This window comes from Monosiga brevicollis, genomic scaffold, assembly GCF_000002865.3.
Source record: "Monosiga brevicollis MX1 MONBRscaffold_20 genomic scaffold, whole genome shotgun sequence".
Classification (NCBI taxonomy): Eukaryota; class Choanoflagellata; order Craspedida; family Salpingoecidae; genus Monosiga; species Monosiga brevicollis.
The window spans coordinates 318,994-338,158 of NW_001865057.1; the positions used below are offsets into that span (position 1 = coordinate 318,994).

The following is a 19,165-nucleotide window of genomic DNA, read 5'->3' on the forward strand; positions in this document are numbered from 1 at the left end:
GCCCGCTGTATTGTGTGTTTCACTCTCACTGACTTCGCCAAGTGGGGCTGAGTTTGCATGCTCACTGTGTTCGACAGGATGTGAAACGGCAGCGGGCAAAATGGCAGTGGCAGGGGGTGAAGCAGAGGGCGGAGAGGGATCGGAATGGGTTTGTTGTGTACCCGATGGATATGGCAGCACCATTTGAGCGGGTGTAGGTGATTGCACCAATGGCTCAGGCGTGAGACTGCCGTTTGTGTCACCGGCACCATCATGCGCGGGAGGGGCGATAGGGGTGGGCGCGCGGAGTGCGGTGGAGCGAGGAGGGGAGTCGCTTTCATCCGAAGACATGGTCAAAAAATCCGATGGTGTGTTAGGAATCGAATGATGTGTCTGCCCTGTGGACTCGGGCGAGGGTCGCTGCTCCCCGCTGCCATTTGGCTCAGAGGGCACCGATGTTGACAAATCCTCGGTCACAGGGGCCGAAGATGTGGCAGTGGCGGCGGCAGGCATTGCCGCAGCAACTTGAGCAAAGGAGCGAGGGCTGGATGGCGTGCGAGGGGTGCGGGGAGAAGCATTGGAAGTGTTTCCGATGATGGGATGTTGCTCCCCGCCGCCGTTTGACGTCCTGGTCACTGGCTCGGCCGCGGGCACGACGGCACGTGCCGAAGACTCGGTCGCACCGGCAGCGGGGGACGTCGAGGGCACATGAGACGAGGCACGAGCGGTAGAGGCAGAGTGGCGGGCGCAAGGGCGAAACGGGGTGGTCATAGGGTCAGGGAAAACATGGTTACGGTCATGGCGAGCGCTGCCATGTTTCGTGTGTTTTGCAGAACGATGAGTTTGGGAAGGCGAGGTGGTGGTGTTGCTTGGAGGTGACTCGGCACTCGGGCGTTTAGCACCGCGGACCTGGGTCCAAGAATCCTCGTCGCCGGACTCAGTGGCCATGTCCGCGGGGCAAGCAAGCGAGCAAGCGAGCGGACACGGTGGGAGCGAGGGCGCCGCCAAAACGCGGGCCGCAAAGAGCGGGGTTGCAGATTTTGTCTGACAACGTGGTTCACGCAAGAGCTGCTCAATGGACCGAGCCATCGTCGTTTGTGTGACATGCTCTTCCGTTCTCAGCTTGAAGGGGAGTATTAGAGGCACAATCTGAGACGGTATACTTTACCACGTTGTGTGTCCTCTGGTACTTGATGTTGTCCCACCTTGTTGTGTAACATCTGGTTGTACCATCTTGCTGTACCATCTTGTTGTAGCATCTGTTGGTCCCAACAGATTGCTGATATCGCTTCCACCTGTCTTCAGTGTGATAGTCCATTCTCTGTCTCCACTGTGTGTGTTTCCACCTGCTATAAATGGGAGCGATCTCCCTGGATCGGTACCATTTTCCTTCTTGACCTCGGTCGTTCCACTTCCCTCCTTCTGTCTTGTTCTGTCTTGTTCCTTCGCCTTGCTTCAATCCATGTTCTCGTATGCACTTCGATTGGTTGGATACCTCTGTGACAATCGCCTTGTCCACACACATTACACTGTACTGGACATACACCTTTAATAACATGCCCTTTGCTCCATCAACTGCACTATCCTGGAGAAGGCCAATAAATAAATTAGGTGTTTGAACCTCAGAGCTGAAAGCAAAGCTGTGCAACCCCGACATCAACATCACAACGGCACGCAAAACAACACAAGAGAACAAGCTACATTCATTGGCTTCTATCATGCCAAGAAGTACAAGCGCGAAGAATCACGCACATAGAAACAAAAATCGTACAAAACGACCAGGTATAACCAGAGATACGGCCATTTAAAACACAAGACACCCAAAAAGGGAGTCACACATATCACAACTACTAGCCATCACAGCACGAACATAAAGAACACCACGGCACGCTCACATCCAACAAGAGACAGTGTCGGGTTGAAAAGACAACCGATCACAGAAGAAAAAGACATCATACAAAGGACTTTACACAAAAATTCAGCAAAAATACCACACAAATACAGCAAAAATTGAAGCAAAATTAAACAAAAATACAAGTCAAGCCATCAAAAGACCACAACGAAAACCACCTAGGGAGCGACAGGTGCACACAGGGATCCCCGCAGAGGGACCCCCGAGGCGGTGCCTACCTACGACGAGCGCAGGCAGACACCGCCAAAGTGGCGCTGGATGTGGTCAGCGTTCATCTGATGGACCAGCGCCGCAAAGCGACCCTTCCACCGAGGAACAAAGGCCTCATCCAGCCCCGGCTGGTACACACCACGGGCCTACTGCAAAGAATAATAGTATCCTTCAAGAACAAACAAACACTAACATGTGAAACATCTGTCTCAGCGGGTTCAATGGCTCTGGGTTCATAACCACGAAACACGATGCTGTGGATAAGTCAGCCAGCCAGATTTGCAGAGGAGATGACAAATCAGCGGTGATTCCATTGTCGCAATGCGTCTTTGTTTTCTTTGCTTTCTCGGAACACTTGTGAGCCCACATTCATGTAGCAAATACTGTGGACGATTACGTTGAGAATCTGTTGTTTATCTGATCGTTTTCGAGAATTTGGCAGGATGTTGTTCTCCGAATTCATCTGATGTCAATTTAACGTGTGTGTGTGTGTGTGTGTGTGTGTGTGTGTGTGTGTGAACAGTATGCCTTGTTCACACCACTATACTCATCAGCAACCATCTACGCCAGCTGGCTTGCTGGAGGACGTGGCATATAAGCGATGTCGGGTGGGAGCGTGGTGACTATACCTGTAAAAATGCATGTGTGTGTGTGTGTGTGTGCCAGCTCAAGCACGTGTGGTGCTCATTGCAGGTGTGAATTCACAAATTCAATGTCTGATGGAAACAGAGAGAACGTACAGTCTACAACAGCACGTGCTCGGTGCAAGCCAACACTGAAACGTGGTTGGGTTTGATAATAGATTTGGCGGCTACAATATTGGGCCTTGAAGAGCATGCTGAGACCGTGCCATGCTTGATGTCTCTTGGATGACACCAACTCAGTGTCGGGTTCATGCTGCGCAATCCAAAGGACACGAGTCAAAGGTTTCAGAGCCTGTGCAAGCAGTATCACCGCAACACGCTTGAACCACAGGTTTCTCGCGGCATCGAAAACTCTCCTCAGAACAAAGCGATGCCGAGCAGCCAACTGTGGTCCTGCCAACTTCAGTGCACCCGACCATCATGGTGCCAAAACCGCAGCAAGTGCCTGCGACGCTTCCAGCGCAATCAGCTGGGCAATTACTGCAGGATTCACCGTCACCGGCCTCGCAAATGCCGTTCCCGCATCGAGCTCCGGAGCTTTTGAAAGCCGGAAGCAGCAATCGAGCACGTTGGCGGTAAGAAGTATAAAGATAAAGCAGTGCAGCAATTTGAGCAATCGAGGAATGTGGAGACGGAAAAGGAGAGATGGAGAAAAGCCGAGTATGACTCACGTCAAGCCACCACAGTCTGATGGGCACGAATGACAGTCTTCTTTTGCTTCACAAATGCCGTTCTTATTGCACTCTCGTCCGATTAACCAAAACTAGTCTCACATGTATATCCACGCAATCAGATGAGATCGTTGGCGGATCGAGAAATGACGATAACAATAATAACATTGTCATTTGAACATACTGGTGCATACCTGGCGCATCATATCGTGATCCTCATGTTCAAGAACGTGGCAGTGGTAGGGAAAGCGGCCCAAGTGTTTCTTATCAAACTGGACCACCACTGTCACAGACTCCATGGGTCCAACGTGAACCACATCCTTCCAGCCTCGCTCATAATGCTCCGGCTTGGTTGCGTAGCCTGTTTTTACGTAGGTTTGGTTGCCAGGGAAGTACACAATAGGCTGACGTTCGTCAATCTACTCATCGTTTAGTTTTTGCAGATGCAGTAAGTTCGCGCATCCAAATGGGCGCACATAAGGGCATTGTTCATCGCGGTGACAAACCTGGAACTCAGCAAGATGCAGATGCATGGGATGGATGTGGCCTTCATTGATGTTGACAAAAGTCCATATTTCCTTTTTGCCAGCCTTGACCTTGACATCGACATCATCCCAGCTTCCATTGTTAATGCGGAAAACCTTACCCCCGCAGGAATCATCCTTTTCTTCTGATAGGATGAAATCGCGTCGTTTGTACTTTGACTTGGCTTTGAGCTTTTTTAGGTTGGCATTCAGATATTTGTCAGGCTTGTTCTTGTTCTTCTCAGACTCGATGACGTGGAACTCGAGAAACGGTGTGCCCTGCGCAACTTCTCCTTCGGCATGAGAAGCGCCATGGTAGTTGGCCAATTGTAGGCGCTCGCCAGCCTCATACTTGGAAAAGTCAAAGTACAAGTCAATACGTTCAGCTGGAGCCAGGCGGATGCTTTTGCTCTATGGTCGTGTGTCGTGTGTTGACAAGCGTGCAATAATAGATGAGCCCAACCATTTTTGCTTTGGCGCAAATTTGAGGGTTTGAACGAAGTGCCCAATGGCTGCCTGAGAAAAAGGGCCGACCTCACCTTGCGCCGCTTGTCCAAGATTCCGCGTTCCGAGCCGAGAATGTGAAATTTATTCTTACTCATGCGCAGGATGAGCACGCGAGTGCCACATGCATTGAGGACGCGAAGACGGTACTAGTATGCAGTATGCGAACGGCATGCAAATCAAATGAGCTGTTGTCTTAAGACTCAGAATAAAGGTGGGTATGCAAAGTAAAATTGGGCAAGCTCAGGCGTTGCACGTACACCAGCTCGTTCAACGCGAGTGTAGGGACGAATCTTGCCATTGACTAGCATATGTTCACCAGTGTATGTGCCCACCCATTGATCTGAATACCGCAGCGTTCCATCAAAATTCAAGTTGCGATCGGTGATGACGAGGGGAAGCTCAAATCGACCCGAGGGAAGGCCAAGATCAGTTTCAAGCTGATCCCGTAGTATGTAAGCGCCGGCCAGGCCCATGTAGACGTTGAGACGAGTAATGCCAAGACCATGATCGTGATACCAAAGCATTGCGCCGTCTTGTTCATTGGGAAACATGTACGTATCGTTTTCGCCCGGGCCAAACTGAAAGTCTGGGTGTCCATCCCAGCGAAAGGGGATCACGCCTGCAAATTGTACACAGGAAGAGCGCAGCATGCGTCAATCTGATGTGGCTGATGACTTCATGATTGAGGAGTCGCACAGAGTCGTATGGATGTTTTCACTTGTGAAGGTTCAGAATCCGGGAAATCATACCGCCATGAAGATGTGGAACCGTGTATGGCACAGCTTTGTTAAAGGATGGACCATGAATGCATTCTTCCACTGACAGGTAATGGGATGTGCGGAGTTGACCAGCATCATCTCGCAAGTCATTGATAAAGAGGATCTCGACGGGCTCACCAGACCGTGCCTCGATAGTGGGTCCGGGAAAAGTACCGTTGTAGGTCCACATGGTTGTCGGTGCGAGGTCGCGATGCAACTGCACTTGGGTCTGAACCATAGCAATGGTATATTTGGCCGCATGGCCGGCAGATCCCTGGGCGAGTTAGAGTGAGCTTGAACGTGCGAAGTCAGAGGAGCAGAACAAACGAGATACGGTATTGCCAAAGGCCAATGGAGGTAAAGAATAGGATATTTCACCTCTTGCGGAGTTGCAACGGCGGGAATTGGAAGCTCGTCGACAAATGGCTCAAGGTTTAGCACGCATGCATCTGCGCAAGAGGAACCAATCCCCTGAAACATGCCAAACATGTCGCTGCACTCGGAAGCTGATACCCTGATGCAGCCATCGCTACCGGGCAAGCAGCATGCACCTTGTTCGCAGCCTCCGTTCTGTCCAAAACACGAGACATTATCACGTGAGTGTCATGATGGCTCGGCACATGACACCTTGCGTGACGAGAACTCAAGAGGGATTAAGAGAGCTCAAGAGAGGCAAAGCCCAAGAGAGAGCTGACCTCGCAATTGATAGGGCAGCTTCGCTCAGAACAGGGCCCGTAGGCAAAAGCACCGGCCTTAGCTAAACAAGCAACTTCAGTAGTGGCGGTGCAGCCGCCGTCCAACCCACAGCATGAACCAGTCGGTTCATTGGGTGGGTCATATCTATCATGGAGATGCGTGTGAGCAAGGACGTTGATAGACGCATCAAGTACAGCCACAAGTATCAGACAGTCCTTTCAAGCCTTCAGTGCTTTTTGGGCTTGAAAAGTTGTCGAGCTTCTTTGCACGCACTCAATCACAAGCTTGGGCCAATACTGGCTCCGAGTATCCTCCTTAGACACGAAACGTCTGGCTGACTGTGGTTGACGCTCCGCCCCGAGCATGATGAGACTACTCACAAGAAGACGGCCAATGAGTAGGGATGAGGGCAGGGAGACCACAGCTCCGCACGTCTGTACGAGGTTGCTGTCGTGCAGTAGCCAAAACAACGCACCCAAAGTTGGAGCTTGGGGTATCGACCCAAGTTTGCACGGCTGCTTGCAAGCCAGAGAACGAGAACGGCTGCCGTGGCCAGCAACATGATGCACGACGGTGAGTGCAAGCCGAGGGCAAGGTGGCAGCCAAAAGACAAATTGTGACGTACGTGCGCGATGCTATTGTCCAGGCTGAGAGGGCTGCTGCCAATACCAACGGAGGCGAGGATAGCGCTGTTGAAATCGCCACCCATTTGTGTCCAGGGCTCAATGCTATAGCTGGCATACTCCCAAGTGGCATCGTTGACAGTTGGCGGTGCCCCTTGCCCGCCATTGGCGTAGGAGGTGCCTTCTCCGAACGCACGCGTCAAACTATGCAGGGTAAAGGTATCAGTGCGTGATACACCAGCAGGATACTTATCCATGAATATGGTCAGACTGGCTGAGTGCACGATGGACCTGCATGTCATGGTAAAAGCATGAAGTTGGTATCAGTGAATATCCAGGTGTCTATCAAGCTGGTGGAGCCTTGGCAGACGTATGCTTACCCTTCGGGGATGACTTGGCCGACATCAAAGTGGAAGAGGGCACGGCGCGCCAGATTACCACCAGTGTTCCCAGCAAACAATCCACCGAGTGCATTGCTGTAATAGGTACTGATGCCCGCAAAGGCCTTGCGCAAAGACGGGCGAGGCAGAGAATCAGAGTCGGAAGAGGGCCAATCATCGGTCGGGTGGGTAGGTGCGTGAGCGGGTCGGCAAACCACCAATCAAGTCGAGTGAGCTAAGAGCAAGCCTCGGTTGTGTACCTCGAAAATAGAGATGTCGGCATCTGGATACAGAGTTGCCACTTCCGCATGCACCGCAGTGAGCACGCAGGTTGCCGCCACAAGTCGTGCAACGAGCAGAGAGCGCATTGTGTCAGTGTGGCACCCGCCAATTTCCTGCACCCTCACACTACTGCCGTGTGCAGCCAGACTGCACTCTCGCTTCGTCAGATCAAAAATGTGAAGATCAGTTTAAGGCTGCCCGCGGGGCTCGGGCCTCAACGTGAAAATGAGACTCGCTGTGATCAGTTGTATCCGATATCGCTGGGTGGCAGCCGCCACGAAATGCCTTGTCCCTGCTTTCATGCCACTTGCTAACTCGGTCGCAGGGCAACTGCATGATCAGCTGTGACCTTCAGCTCAACATTATCGTGCGGACACGTTTTGTGGCCACAGATGGATCCTACTCCCGGAAAAACTGCATGCAGGCATGGAACGGGTGAGTAAGGGCTCGTGTGATGTTGGCCATGTGCCTGAGAATCTTATGCGTGTGCGCGTTGTTGGTTGTCAGACGATTGAGGCCACCATTGTCAGATTGTCTCCTTGTCTCCACCAAGACCAAGACATTGGGTCGTGTGTCTGATTACCTGCAATCGTCAGATAAAATTGAATCTCTCTCTTCTGTTTCACGTGGGAACGCTGTGCTGTGTGTGTGTGTGCTCTGTGTGTGCGTGTGCGTGTGTGTGCGCCACTGAGTGAGAGTACTTTTCTACGCCCTTTGAGGTGAGCGCGACGGGCGAGTGGCTGCTTTGCCGCGCGGGCTGGCGCGCCCGTATTGTGGCTGCGTCTGCCACAATGTTCTTCTAGTTCCCGTTTTATCTTCAATGTTCTTCTAGTTCCCGTTTTATCTATCGTTGTTTCATGGTGGCATTTATCGTTGCCCTCTTTCTGATACTGCCCTCGCCCTCCACCGTTTGGACACATGACGGCCGAGTTACCAATCTGGTGGACCGAGCCTGACACTTCATCTCCATCTGCTTTCGTGCCGGATTGAGTGTGGTCCTTGCGTAATTCAGTGTGCGGGCGTGTGAGCGTTTGGCATTTGAGCCTTGGTAGTCCCCTGCTGCATCTGTCATTTTCCAATGCAGATGGATGTAGGCCTTTTTGGCGCGAGTGCTGTTGAGGACGTTCTCGTGTTGCACTTCCGGGGATGCCTGCCTTGTGGGCCACTCAACTCATTATGATGGCATGGTCTTTTTGCTTCATTTCATTGATCCTTAGCCTGTTCTTGGCTGTCCGCGTGTCACTTGATGTGGAGAAGAGCTCTGCACACGACCGCTGCTGCTGCTGCTGCTGCTGCTGCTCCCGCGCGCCACTTTTCGCGTCTTGCTGGTCCTGCCCTGCTACGCCCATCCCGCCTTCGTTTACTTCATCTCCACCACTTTTCCCGCACCTTTGGTATGAATTGCTCGAGTGCCATTCTTTGCCCAGGCCCATGGTCCGCAATCATTCATCGCTTGCTTGCCTTTTCCTTTTTCGGCTCTTGCATCTTCGTCAGCCATGTCCACCATTGACGTCGACGAAACACTTGCCGCCAAGGTACATGGCTCTTCACTTGCTACGAAGCAGCTTCCAGCAGCGCGTTCTCCCCCTTTTTTTTCTAGTTTTTCTCGGTATGCCGTGTGAGCTAACTTGCGTGACGATGCCACCACAGGCCTCAGACATGTCTCTGGCTGGCTCTATCGAAAGCCCCTTTGGAATGCACAACCGTGTGGTTCTCAAGAAGGTATGACGCTTCTCATCATGCTGCTTCTTCCCGATATCATGGAAGTATTCCAAGTGCATAATGCCTCCCGTTGTCCCCTCCCTTTTTTGGGGGTTCATTCCTCTCGATTAGCTTCTGGCCGAGCCCAAGAAGCACATTGGAGAGCGCATCACCGTGGGAGGCTGGGTCAAGACTGGTAGGCGTCTCTTGTCAATCAGGGCTTGCGTCCGGGTTTGAAATCTGAGTGCTGCCTCTTGGTGGCGCTTGAGCCCAAATGCATAGATGCAGGGCACCTGAACCTGTGCACTTGTTTTTGCATTCACCCTGCGCCCATTTATTTAGGTCGCATCCAAGGCAAGGGTGCTTTCGTCTTCCTCGAGGTCAACGATGGCTCGACTCCTACCAACCTGCAGGTTTGTTTGGTCTGCGCGCATCCTTCCAGTTGGCGCACACGAGCCTGTCCTTCGCCTCGTGCTCATCATCGTTGGCGGCTCTGTGCTTTCCTCCGGCGACCCGCTTGTCGTGACTTGGCACGCAGTGCATTGTGCCGCAAGAAGTGACGGACTTGAGCAAGCTCTCGTCTACTGGCACGAGCGTCATGCTCGAGGGCACGGTGCGCGGCCTTGGCCCTCATCATACCTCGATCATGCGATTCTCTCACTCTTGCACGTGTTTGGAGCCTGAGAAGCTTGTCTCCTCACTTATCCACGTGCGGTGAACTGTGCGAATAGGTCGTGGAAACGCCCGCGGAGAGCTCCGAGCCCATCGAGGTCAAGGTCGATAAGGTCCTCTTTGTGGGCACCAGCGATGCCAGCACTTATCCTAGTGCGTACTTGTGTGTCGCTTCATGGAGCTCGCCACAAAGGGCGTGGCTATTTTCGAGAAGAAGGACGCTTTGCCTGACGCTGCCGTGCGTCTTCTGAGCTTGTGTCTGATATTTTTTGTGTGTCATTTTTTTTGTGTTCTAGTTGCCAAGACCAAGCTTTCGCTCGAGTTTCTGCGTTCCATGATGCACCTGCGTGTGCGCAGCAACACGATTGCTGCCGTCACTCGCATTCGCAACTGCCTGGCCGCAGCTACGCACCGCTTCTTCCAGGTAGAATATGGCTGCTCTGCTTGTTTTTTTCCAATCTTTTCGCTTATGCTCACGCACACTTTTGCTTGCTCGCGTGGATGGCGGTTGGATTAGCTGCACGGATTCATGTATGTAAACACACCTCTGATTACGTCCAGCGACTGTGAAGGTGCCGGCGAGATGTTCCAGGTACATTGGTCGACCTGACTCTTGGGGCCCGGTTTGAGTCGTGCTGAAATTGTAGTTCCTGCCGCTGCTCACGTGCATGGCATTTTGGGGATAGGTCACGACGCTGCTCTCAACAGCCGAGCAATTGCACAAGGTTCCCGTTCCTTCAGACGAAGACATTGCTCGGGCTGAAGGTGCGTGGTCATCCCTTTTTTTTTTTTTTTTTTTTTTTTCGGGTTGTTGTTAGAAGAGGATAGACTGATTCACATCTTGGCCGTTATCTGCAACTGTGCGCTTTGGTAGCCAACGCCACTGAGATGGCTGAAAAGATTGAGCAGATGAAGGAAGCTGGCGAGAAGGGCAAGAAGATCAAGGTGAGGATCGTAGTCGTTATCATGGGGTTGGAGACTTGTCGGCGGTGGCTACGCGTTAATTTCGAGCTCTCATTCATGTTCGTCCATGCGCTTGGGCCACTTGGTAGAAAGCAACCAAGGATCTCGAGAGCCGCCGTGCGCGTGTGAAGGAGCTGAAGCTGCGTGTGGCCAGCCAGGGTGGCTTGCCCCGTGATCTTGAGGGCGAGATTGATTACTCCAAGGTGCGAGGCATTTCTTGATGTTTGTGGGCTTTGCCAAGCGCAATGCCACGGTTGAGATAGCTTCTTTCCCTGCTTGCTGCCATTGCAGTTTGCCAAGGCCTCACCACTTCTTGGCTCACGTATGACAACAACAGGACTTCTTTAGCAAGCCTGCCTTCTTGAGCGTGAGTGGTCAGCTTGAGGCAGAGGTGTACGCCTGTGCCATGACCTCTGTGTACACGTTTGGTCCGACTTTCCGTGCCGAGAACTCCAACACAACGCGGTAGGTCAGGGCTTTGAGATGCTGGCGGTAGGCTGCTCGAAACAGCCCGGTGCTGATTGGCCCTGGCTTGATTTTTAGTCATTTGGCCGAGTTCTGGATGATTGAGCCGGAAATTGCCTTTTGCGACATTCACGGCGATATGAAGGTGGGTAAAAATGGGAACTGGACCACTGTTGTGCTTTGGAGTCATTCTCAGTCTATACCGCATCTTGATGTCATCTGGTTTGGGGAGTAGTGTGCTGAGGCTTACGTGCAGTACTGCTGCCGTGCGGTCTTGGACGAGTGCATGGCCGACATGGAGTTTTTGGGTCAGCACTTTGATGCCACCGCCATCAAGCGCCTGAAGGTCGTTGCCAACACCCCCTTCCGTCGTCTTCCCTACACTGGTGCGTGTGTCGATGAACATCGTTTCCGTGATGTCTGTGGTCTACATGGGCGTGCATCTGTTTCCTTCTAATTGTCTCTGCTTATCTCTTCAGCCTTGCCTTTGCAAACAAACGCTTGATTGATCACCCGCATCTTCACTCTCTCATCCATCTCTTTAGAGGCCATTGATATCCTCCTGCAGCACGTGGCAGAGGGCAAGAAGAAGTTTGAGGTGGCCGTCGGTATGTTCTTGTTGTTCTTGCTTGGTTTGGTTTTTGGTTGTTCTTGTTCGCGCACCCGTGCCCCTCCTTTTTATTTTATTTTATTTTTATTTTTTTTTTTCAATTCTATTCTCTTCATTTTGTGCGTAGAATGGGGTATGGATTTGGGCTCGGAGCATGAGCGCTACCTCAGCGAAGAGGTTTTCAAGGGTCCCATCATTGTGTACGACTATCCCAAGGACATCAAGGCTTTCTACATGCGCCTGAACGACGATGGCAAGACGGTGGCTGCCATGGATATTCTCGTGCCCAAGGTCGGCGAGCTCGTTGGTGGCTCGCAGCGTGAGGAGCGCCTTGAAGTCTTGGAGCAGCGCATCAAGGACTCTGGCCTGGACACGGAGTCTTACAGCTGGTTCGTTTGGGCAGCGCGCGTTCACCACCTTGTTGGCTCCATTGCTGAGCAGGATGAGTCGTCGCGACCTTTTGATGCCTATTGCCCAATCCTTAGGTATCTGGACCTGCGTCGTTACGGCACGGTGCCCCATGCTGGTTTCGGTTTGGGCTTTGAGCGCTTGGTAGGTTGCTTATCGAAGATTAATCTTGCCAGGTATAGCAAGGGAACATGACTTGCTGCCGCTGACAGTTGTGTTTGTTGGGTCACGTGCTGCGCAGGTTCTGTTTACCACGGGCATTGAGAACATCCGGGACGTCATTCCCTTCCCTCGCTACCCCGGACACATTTTGTAGGCGAGTGACTGCAAAAGTTAGCTCGCTTGTTTTGCCCTGTGTGTTGTTGATGTGCCTACAATACAGCAATGCTTTGCTCTTCCTTGAGCATTTGGTAGAGTCTGTCTCTGTTGCTGTACAGGCGTTCGACCAAGACAGGGAAACCATCATTTGCTTCTGGTCAAGTCAATTGATTAATGCTCTTCTTGATTGTCAGTCTCGACAGGAACTCGAGTCATGCAGGTTGCTTCCGGTGGTTTCATACGAAGCGCGAGGGCTGGCTAAGCAAAGTGGGTGTCCTCGTTGTCGTCTTCTTGTACGTGGACTTGTGATGGTGGGCAACCGCGTTCTCGGCGAGAGAGGCCCATGGCGGCGAGAGCAAAGGTGAAGCCGATAACCGAATACCAGAGGGAGACGATGGCCGTGACGAGGGGCGCGTAGCGAACAATGCAGACGTTTTGATCGTTGTTATACAAGAGGCGGGTGCGAGTCGGGTACACGGCAAACAGGGCCGACGTCACGAAGAAGATCAAGGCGTTGACAATGGAGTGATGGAAGATGTGCTTGCGATTGAAGATAAAATAGAGCAGGCTCAGGCATTCGAGGACGAGGAGCGTGCCAAAGTAGCCGTAGTATAGCGTGCCGCACAAAGCCTGCTCCAAGCTCTCAAACTGCTCCAGCGCGAGGCCGGTAATGTTGAAGGTGAGCAGGAAGTTGGGGTAGTCAATGTTGCTGTACGTGCTGTCTTTGCATGGAACCTCGCGAAACTCGAGGTAAATGGCTCCCATCCTCTCCGAAAGAGGGTATGGCAAGGAGCAGTTGTAGTTGAGCAACGTGTCGGGGGAGACGGCCAACAGGAAGACGGTGACGAGTTTGAAGGTGTCAATGTGCATGATCATGACCTCGGCAGCCGCTTCACGGTCATCGCCAATCAGGATATTGAACAACCAGCCGCCCAGCGTCCAGCGCGACTCAGTACCTTTGGACGTGTTGGCCACCCAATTCTCGCGAGTCAAGTAAAAGAAGACCGAGGCCGCCAACGCCCCAACCAGGAAGAGGGTGGGAAACAGCCAGGCCGCCAACTCGTACGAATTTGTATAATCAAACGTCATGGCGACGGTGTAAAAGCCATCAGAGCAGCTCAATCAACCACAACCCCGCCCCCCCGCCCCCCCGTTGCTGCAGGAAACGTGCGCGCCACCCTAAACTGAAATGCTGTAGCAGATGAAGAAGATGAAGCAAACGGAGATGATGCAGCAGATATTGAAGCAGATGTTAAAGAAGATAGTGGGATCTGATCTCGAAGATGATGCAGAAGATGATGCAGAAGATGATGCAAAATGATGCAGATGATGAAGGGCGCAGAAGAACAGATTGTCAGCATTTAAGAGCCGCACGTTTAGACATGTCATCATTTTTACTGCTTTTAACACACACACACACACACACACACACACACACACACACACACACACACACACACACACACACACACACACAGAGACACGAGATGGTGGCGGGTTCGGCAGCGGCAGGGCCCGTCTTCCGAACGGGCTTTGCGTATGCCAAAAAGTCGCTCACCCAGTGGTTTCCAGGACATATGGCCAAGGGTAGGTGGCTTGTCTCTTTGGGGTTCGCCTTTGCAGTGTGGTGCACCTCGGTGCAGGTGTGGGTACGCATAGAGTGTCTTCTGCTGCGCCGGTGTCGACAGCTGACTTTGCTCGCTGGGTGTTGGTGCACGCGCGAGGCAGGTCTACGACGAATGCAGCAGCTCATGCGCTCATGCGACTGCATTCTGGAGATTCACGATGCCCGATTGCCCATGACAGGCCGAAATCCCAAGTTTGATCACTTGGCCGGCCTGCCGCGCATTCTTCTGCTGAACAAGGCGGATCTCGCTGACGCCTCGCGCGAAGACGTGCGTGGCCTCTAGCGATGCTATCATGTTTACATCGTAGTTCCTTGTTCTTTTTGTTGATGAGTGCGGACCAAAGGGGCCTCGCTGGCGCTTGACCATGTAGTTCAGACTCAAGACACCCACCTTTGTGGACCCCTACCAATTCAGGAGGTCAAAGCCTTTATTGAGCGCCAAGAGCCGGATACTTCGGTGCTGCACGTCTGCGCTGACGGCCACCAGCGGCGCCAAGTTGATCAAGTGGGTCCGCGATTGAACAGCTCCAAATATCCAAGTAGTCCATCGCTCAAGACCCAAGCCTGACCTTCTTTTGTGCATAGATTATGAGTGAAGTAGTTGACCGACTCAGCGACAAGTCCTTTCGTCGCGAGGTTCGCCTGTGATGACAAGCATCTCGCGTCGTTGAGCCCACGTTTACGTGTGACTCTGATATTGGCACCAACGTCTTGGGTTCATTTGCATGACCGTTTCACTTGCAGGCGCCCGAGTTACGCTTGTTGATCGCGGGTATCCCAAATGTGGGCAAGTCCACACTCATCAACGCCATGCGCCAAACCTTCGCAGGGCGTGGTGCGTCGGCGTCCCCGCCTTGCTTCTGCATCAGGTCATCAGAGCATTTCATACCTTATGGCATAGTTGACGTTGCCTTGGTCACTAGGCAAGTGCGCCATCACGGGAGACCAACCTGGAGTCACTCGGGCCGTGCAAACCAGCATTCGCATCCACGATGACCCGCCCGTGTATGTCATCGACACCCCTGGGATCATGCTACCAAACGTTGAGAACCCCGATGATGCCATGAAGCTTGCTGCCATTGGTACGTTTATCGCTATCTGCCAATGCTCCACAATATGCACCATCGATCTAACACACTATCAAGCGCGCACAAAACTCAAGCTTGCTACAACTCCTGCTGGCTTGATTCTCATAGGCACAATGAAAGATGAAGTGGTGGGCGTGGAGCTCATTGCTGATTACGTTCTCTTTCTGCTCAATCAGATGCGAGACTTTGGGTAGATTCTTGCCGCGCGACCACCATGCCAATCACAAGAGCTGTCACATTGGCTGACAGAGCACCACGCATTGTCACCGCCTTTGCTTTTAGATATGTGGAGTACTTTGGATTGCCAGGGCCCAGTGATGAGCTGCATGTTGTCCTTCCCTACGTGGCGCAACGTGTTGGCGCGCTGCGCAAAGGTCCGTGGGTCAAACGACTGTCTTTCAAACAGACGCGCAAATGGTGTCATGTTCGTGCGATGCCATATCCAGTGATATGTGTTCTTTCTTCCTCATACTTTGTGGATCAATCATTGGCTTGTTAGGCAATCGGTATGACTTGGATCGGGCAGCGCGCGTCTTTATCCGAGCCTTTCGTCAGGGGCGACTCGGGACTCGTGTGCTTGACACGTACAAAATGCATCCTCGCTATGTTGCTGCACACGCCAAGCTTTAAGAGGCTGAACCCGCACCATAGCGGGAGGTTTCAAGCTTCCCACCCCACCACTCCCCCTGCTTTTTAAACCTCATACCCTTCAAGGGTTGAGCCGTGTTTGTGCAGAGCACAATAACATCACCTTTTGCATATCATGCACAGCTGTGCTTGAGCTTTCAAATCAAGAAAAACAAACAAACCCACTTTGATGATTTCTCATTTTTTTTTTTGAAAATTCAATAATTTAATTATTTTTCTCCCAATCGTATTTTTTTTTTTTTTTTTTTTTGGGAGTGTTGGAAGCGGCAACGATTGACCACCTCTTGGAGGTTCTGACCGACTGCCTGCTCGCGGCCGAGCCTGCGGTCGTGGGGCAAAAGTAGGCAGAAGACGTGGTGTTGCCATCACGCGTCAACATGGAGGACGCCGAGGCCGCAGAGCGTGCTTTTCAGCGCGTTTGTGATCTGCTGAATGTACGTTGGCGATGACGCACTGAACCTGTTTGCTGATGGCGCGCGGCTTTGTTTTCATGAGCGCGCCGATTGTGGCGGGTCATGCGGTGCTGCAGACACCGGACAAGCTGGAACAGGTGGATCAGTTTCGGGCCAAGGCCATGCGGCGCAAATTGCTCGTTGACACCCAGCTTAAGACCACCGTGCAAACCCAGCTCGACGATGTCCGCGAAAGCATGGCCCTCCTAGCTCAGTGAGTGTCTCGGCGCTGAATCATGTTGGCTGGGTTTTTCGCTGCGTTTTTTCCCGTTGTTTTGTGACCTTGTTTCACTGCCCTTTTTCGTGTCGGGATCTACAGATGTGACACTGACATTGGGCACCTCGCCGCACAGTACGTCTCTCGACTCATCGCACTGCTGGCTCGTCCCCGAGCCATCTGGGGTGTACACACGGGTTTGTCTCACCGCCTGTTGACGGATCCAGCGTTGAGGAATCGGGCGAACTCTACAACACCTGTCGTGAGCTCAAGTCACACTCCAAAACAGCCATGGCCTTGAGCAATCTTCAGCAGCAATTACAGGGCACTCTTGAGCACATGGAGGTGATCTTCCAAGTTCCAGACACTGTCGCTCAGGTCCAATCTGCCATGGAGGCCGAGCGCCCGGCGTGGCTGGAAATTCATCAGCAGTACGCCATGTTTTGCGTGCTGCCTGCTCAGACTGGCTATCTGCGCGTTTGATTGCTCACATCAGTCTCAAATCTGTGTTCGCATCCTTGTTTATTTTATTTTTTCCTGTTTTTATTATTTTTTTTAATTTTTTTTTTTTAAAACAGAATTGTGGAGCTTGAGGCCTGTCAGCGACACGTCGAAGAGCGCATGGCGCAGTCTAGCCGCATTACAACGACTGCCAAACGCACTGTTGCTGAATATTTTGAAGAGGCCAATGCCTTGTCGGTGTGTCCTGCCGGTGCCTGATGGCTGGGTGATGATGTTCCGTGCTAACCGTCTTGTGGGCGGCCATTGCCCAGGCCCGCATGCACCAAGCGCTTTTGTTTGAGGCGAGTGACCCCATCGGCTTGGTCAACGATGATCCTAAGCGTCTTGTCACCGCCCTCCGCATCATCGAACGGGAAGAGCGGTAAGCAGCTGCCGCCTGGACGAGGGCGGCTTCTTGATCTGTCAAGGCGGGCAAAGCACCAGGGCTGAATAGGTCTCACGCAGCCTCTGGTTTGAATCCTTTTGTTTGAATTCATCACCAAGGATCGACGAAACCATCAACCAGGACAAGCAGAAGCGGCGGTTGCGAGCAAAATACCTCGAACGGCTCGAGACCAGTATTGCCAATCGGTCTGTGCCAGCTCGTAGGCCCTGACCCGGCTCTTCTGCATTGGCCTCAGCATGTCTCCACCTCTCATTTTCATTGTTGCTACACCCCATTTGCCGCCCGCAGATTTGACACGCTCTTGTTTTCTCAAAAGTCCGTGCCAGCTTTTCTGCGAACGGTAGATGACTTTTACTTTCAAGACCTTATCACGGCCAAGGTCCGATGCGACGTGCACCTGTTGCGTGGTTTCTGGCTGATTTCTCCTTTCAGCCAACGTTGCCATCAGAGAGCCTGACTCCCTTGGTTATTGGCTGGCTCGGCGTCGTCTTCCTTGTGCCACGCGCCATCGTCCCTAGGAACGTCTCGTCGAGTGCTTTCCACCGCAATATCAGATCTTTCAATTTTTCTTGAAAAACTACCACGAACGGTAGGCCCGCCTGGGCGGCAAAGTGTGTGCTGTCTGGACGCCATTACTACACCGCTGTGCTCATACACGCTCTGATATGACACCATCTTCAAGGTTGTGTTTCATGGCGGATCAGCTGCAGGCACGACCAGACATTGATCCCAGTGAAATTATGCTTTTGCTCAATTGGGTGCCCAAGTACAAGTGCGTGTTGCACGATTGGTCGATTTCCTGCCCCCTCCCCCGTGGGGTGTTCTTGAGTCGGCCTCTGCCTTGCCTTGTCGCTTCCATACTCCTTTCGGCGCCAAGCCAAGTGACTGTTTCCCTTTGTTTTATCTCGTGCGAGCTTCATCCTTCCAAACGGCCTTCAAGTTGTCATCACGTCACCGGGTTGCTCGATTGGGGCCTCGTACCCTCGCAGTTCTGCCCTCGACTCGAGGTTTGGCATCCAGCACACCACCTTGGAGCAGACATTGCTGGGCTTCGGGGAGGCCAACCTTCGCATGCATTACCTTGCGGTATGCTTTAGCTGTCAATCACCAGTGCCTTGTAAACAAATAAAACGCGCTTCCTCAAATCAAGTTTCTTTGTACATTTAGGTACTGAAAACAAAGTTGCAAACCTGGGTGCAGAATTTGGCAGATGCAGATGCCAAAGTGGGTGGTACCAGCGCGCCTGTCTTGCATTGTATTTCTTTTGAGGTCCCTTGGATAGAACTGACTTTGGTGCATTGGTAGCTGTGGCTACCCGAGGGCAAGGCACCCGAGCCACCCACCGAGTCCAAGGGCCAGTATTTGACCGACACACCAGTCATTCTTTTCCAAATGATCGAGCAGCAGGTCAGTCTTACTGTGTTCCTGTCCCGCTACTGTCCCCACCTATCTCGATGTTGGACATGGTGAAGGAGCAAAATTCCGAGCGATTTGATTCTCCTTTTTTCGTCCGGTGCGACGCCACCACATGTAGATCAATGTTGCGTTTCAGCCTGGTGGAGGCCACAACTTTGCCGTGCGGCTGCTCAGCGAGTGTTACAATGCACTCGAAACGTTTGTGCGGGCTTCAGAAGGTATGTTGCTGATGTACAGGCAATATCAGACACGTTCAAGCAGCGTTCCGGTTTGTCCATCCATGATACCGACAAGAATTGCATTTCATCTTTCTTCTACCCTCAGAGCGTTTGCGACGAGTCGAGGCTGCGCATGCTGGTGGTGCTCCGAGCAACTCGCACGAATGCCTAGTACGCCCATCATGGCCTGGTTCAGGTTGTTGCATACTGTCGTCGACCTCACCTTCTGACCTCCCCGCCCTCTTGCTCCCCCCCCCCCCCCCCCCCTT

At 52.5% G+C, this 19,165-nt stretch overlaps 4 protein-coding genes across 4 annotated transcripts in view; 2 read left to right on the forward strand and 2 right to left on the reverse strand.

Annotated features, from left to right (window-relative positions):
• Window positions 1-3,586: 3,586 nt before the first annotated feature.
• MONBRDRAFT_27601 (uncharacterized protein) lies at window positions 3,587-7,272 on the reverse strand (the record flags this gene model as incomplete). The annotated part of the gene is made up of 12 exons (XM_001748055.1): window positions 3,587-3,835; window positions 3,923-4,351; window positions 4,480-4,593; window positions 4,705-5,066; window positions 5,197-5,479; window positions 5,719-5,775; window positions 5,901-6,045; window positions 6,175-6,273; window positions 6,377-6,444; window positions 6,527-6,815; window positions 6,905-7,029; window positions 7,165-7,272. The coding sequence occupies 12 exons, from the start codon at window positions 7,270-7,272 to the stop codon at window positions 3,587-3,589; spliced, it is 2,328 nt and encodes a 775-aa protein (XP_001748107.1).
• A 1,552-nt stretch (window positions 7,273-8,824) lies between these two features.
• MONBRDRAFT_27602 (uncharacterized protein) lies at window positions 8,825-12,321 on the forward strand (the record flags this gene model as incomplete). Its single annotated transcript, XM_001747982.1, has 17 exons — window positions 8,825-8,908; window positions 9,020-9,083; window positions 9,230-9,300; window positions 9,426-9,500; window positions 9,619-9,712; window positions 9,856-9,983; window positions 10,077-10,151; window positions 10,246-10,324; window positions 10,434-10,504; window positions 10,612-10,725; window positions 10,860-10,987; window positions 11,066-11,132; window positions 11,223-11,373; window positions 11,533-11,595; window positions 11,725-11,986; window positions 12,083-12,149; window positions 12,247-12,321. The coding sequence occupies 17 exons, from the start codon at window positions 8,825-8,827 to the stop codon at window positions 12,319-12,321; spliced, it is 1,668 nt and encodes a 555-aa protein (XP_001748034.1).
• A 156-nt stretch (window positions 12,322-12,477) lies between these two features.
• Window positions 12,478-13,451, reverse strand: MONBRDRAFT_38113 (uncharacterized protein). The gene has a single exon (XM_001748056.1). It carries the CDS (start codon window positions 13,410-13,412, stop codon window positions 12,582-12,584), a length of 831 nt encoding a protein of 276 aa, XP_001748108.1. The 5' UTR covers window positions 13,413-13,451; the 3' UTR covers window positions 12,478-12,581.
• A 449-nt stretch (window positions 13,452-13,900) lies between these two features.
• Window positions 13,901-19,165, forward strand: part of MONBRDRAFT_10287 (uncharacterized protein) — a gene marked incomplete at both ends in the record, with an annotated part of 7,092 nt that continues 1,827 nt past the window's right edge. The window contains 8 exons of the mRNA XM_001747983.1: window positions 13,901-14,218; window positions 14,695-14,785; window positions 14,874-15,032; window positions 15,215-15,412; window positions 15,942-16,026; window positions 16,182-16,352; window positions 16,934-17,054; window positions 17,129-17,238. Coding sequence (XP_001748035.1) covers window positions 13,901-14,218; window positions 14,695-14,785; window positions 14,874-15,032; window positions 15,215-15,412; window positions 15,942-16,026; window positions 16,182-16,352; window positions 16,934-17,054; window positions 17,129-17,238 — 1,253 coding nt within the window. The remainder of the gene's footprint in view (window positions 14,219-14,694; window positions 14,786-14,873; window positions 15,033-15,214; window positions 15,413-15,941; window positions 16,027-16,181; window positions 16,353-16,933; window positions 17,055-17,128; window positions 17,239-19,165) is intronic.

What these genes read in the sequence shown, in the direction of transcription:
- MONBRDRAFT_38113 (XM_001748056.1), bottom strand. Translation starts at nt 13,412, where the DNA reads ATGACGTTTGATTATACAAATTCGTACGAGTTGGCGGCCTGGCTGTTT.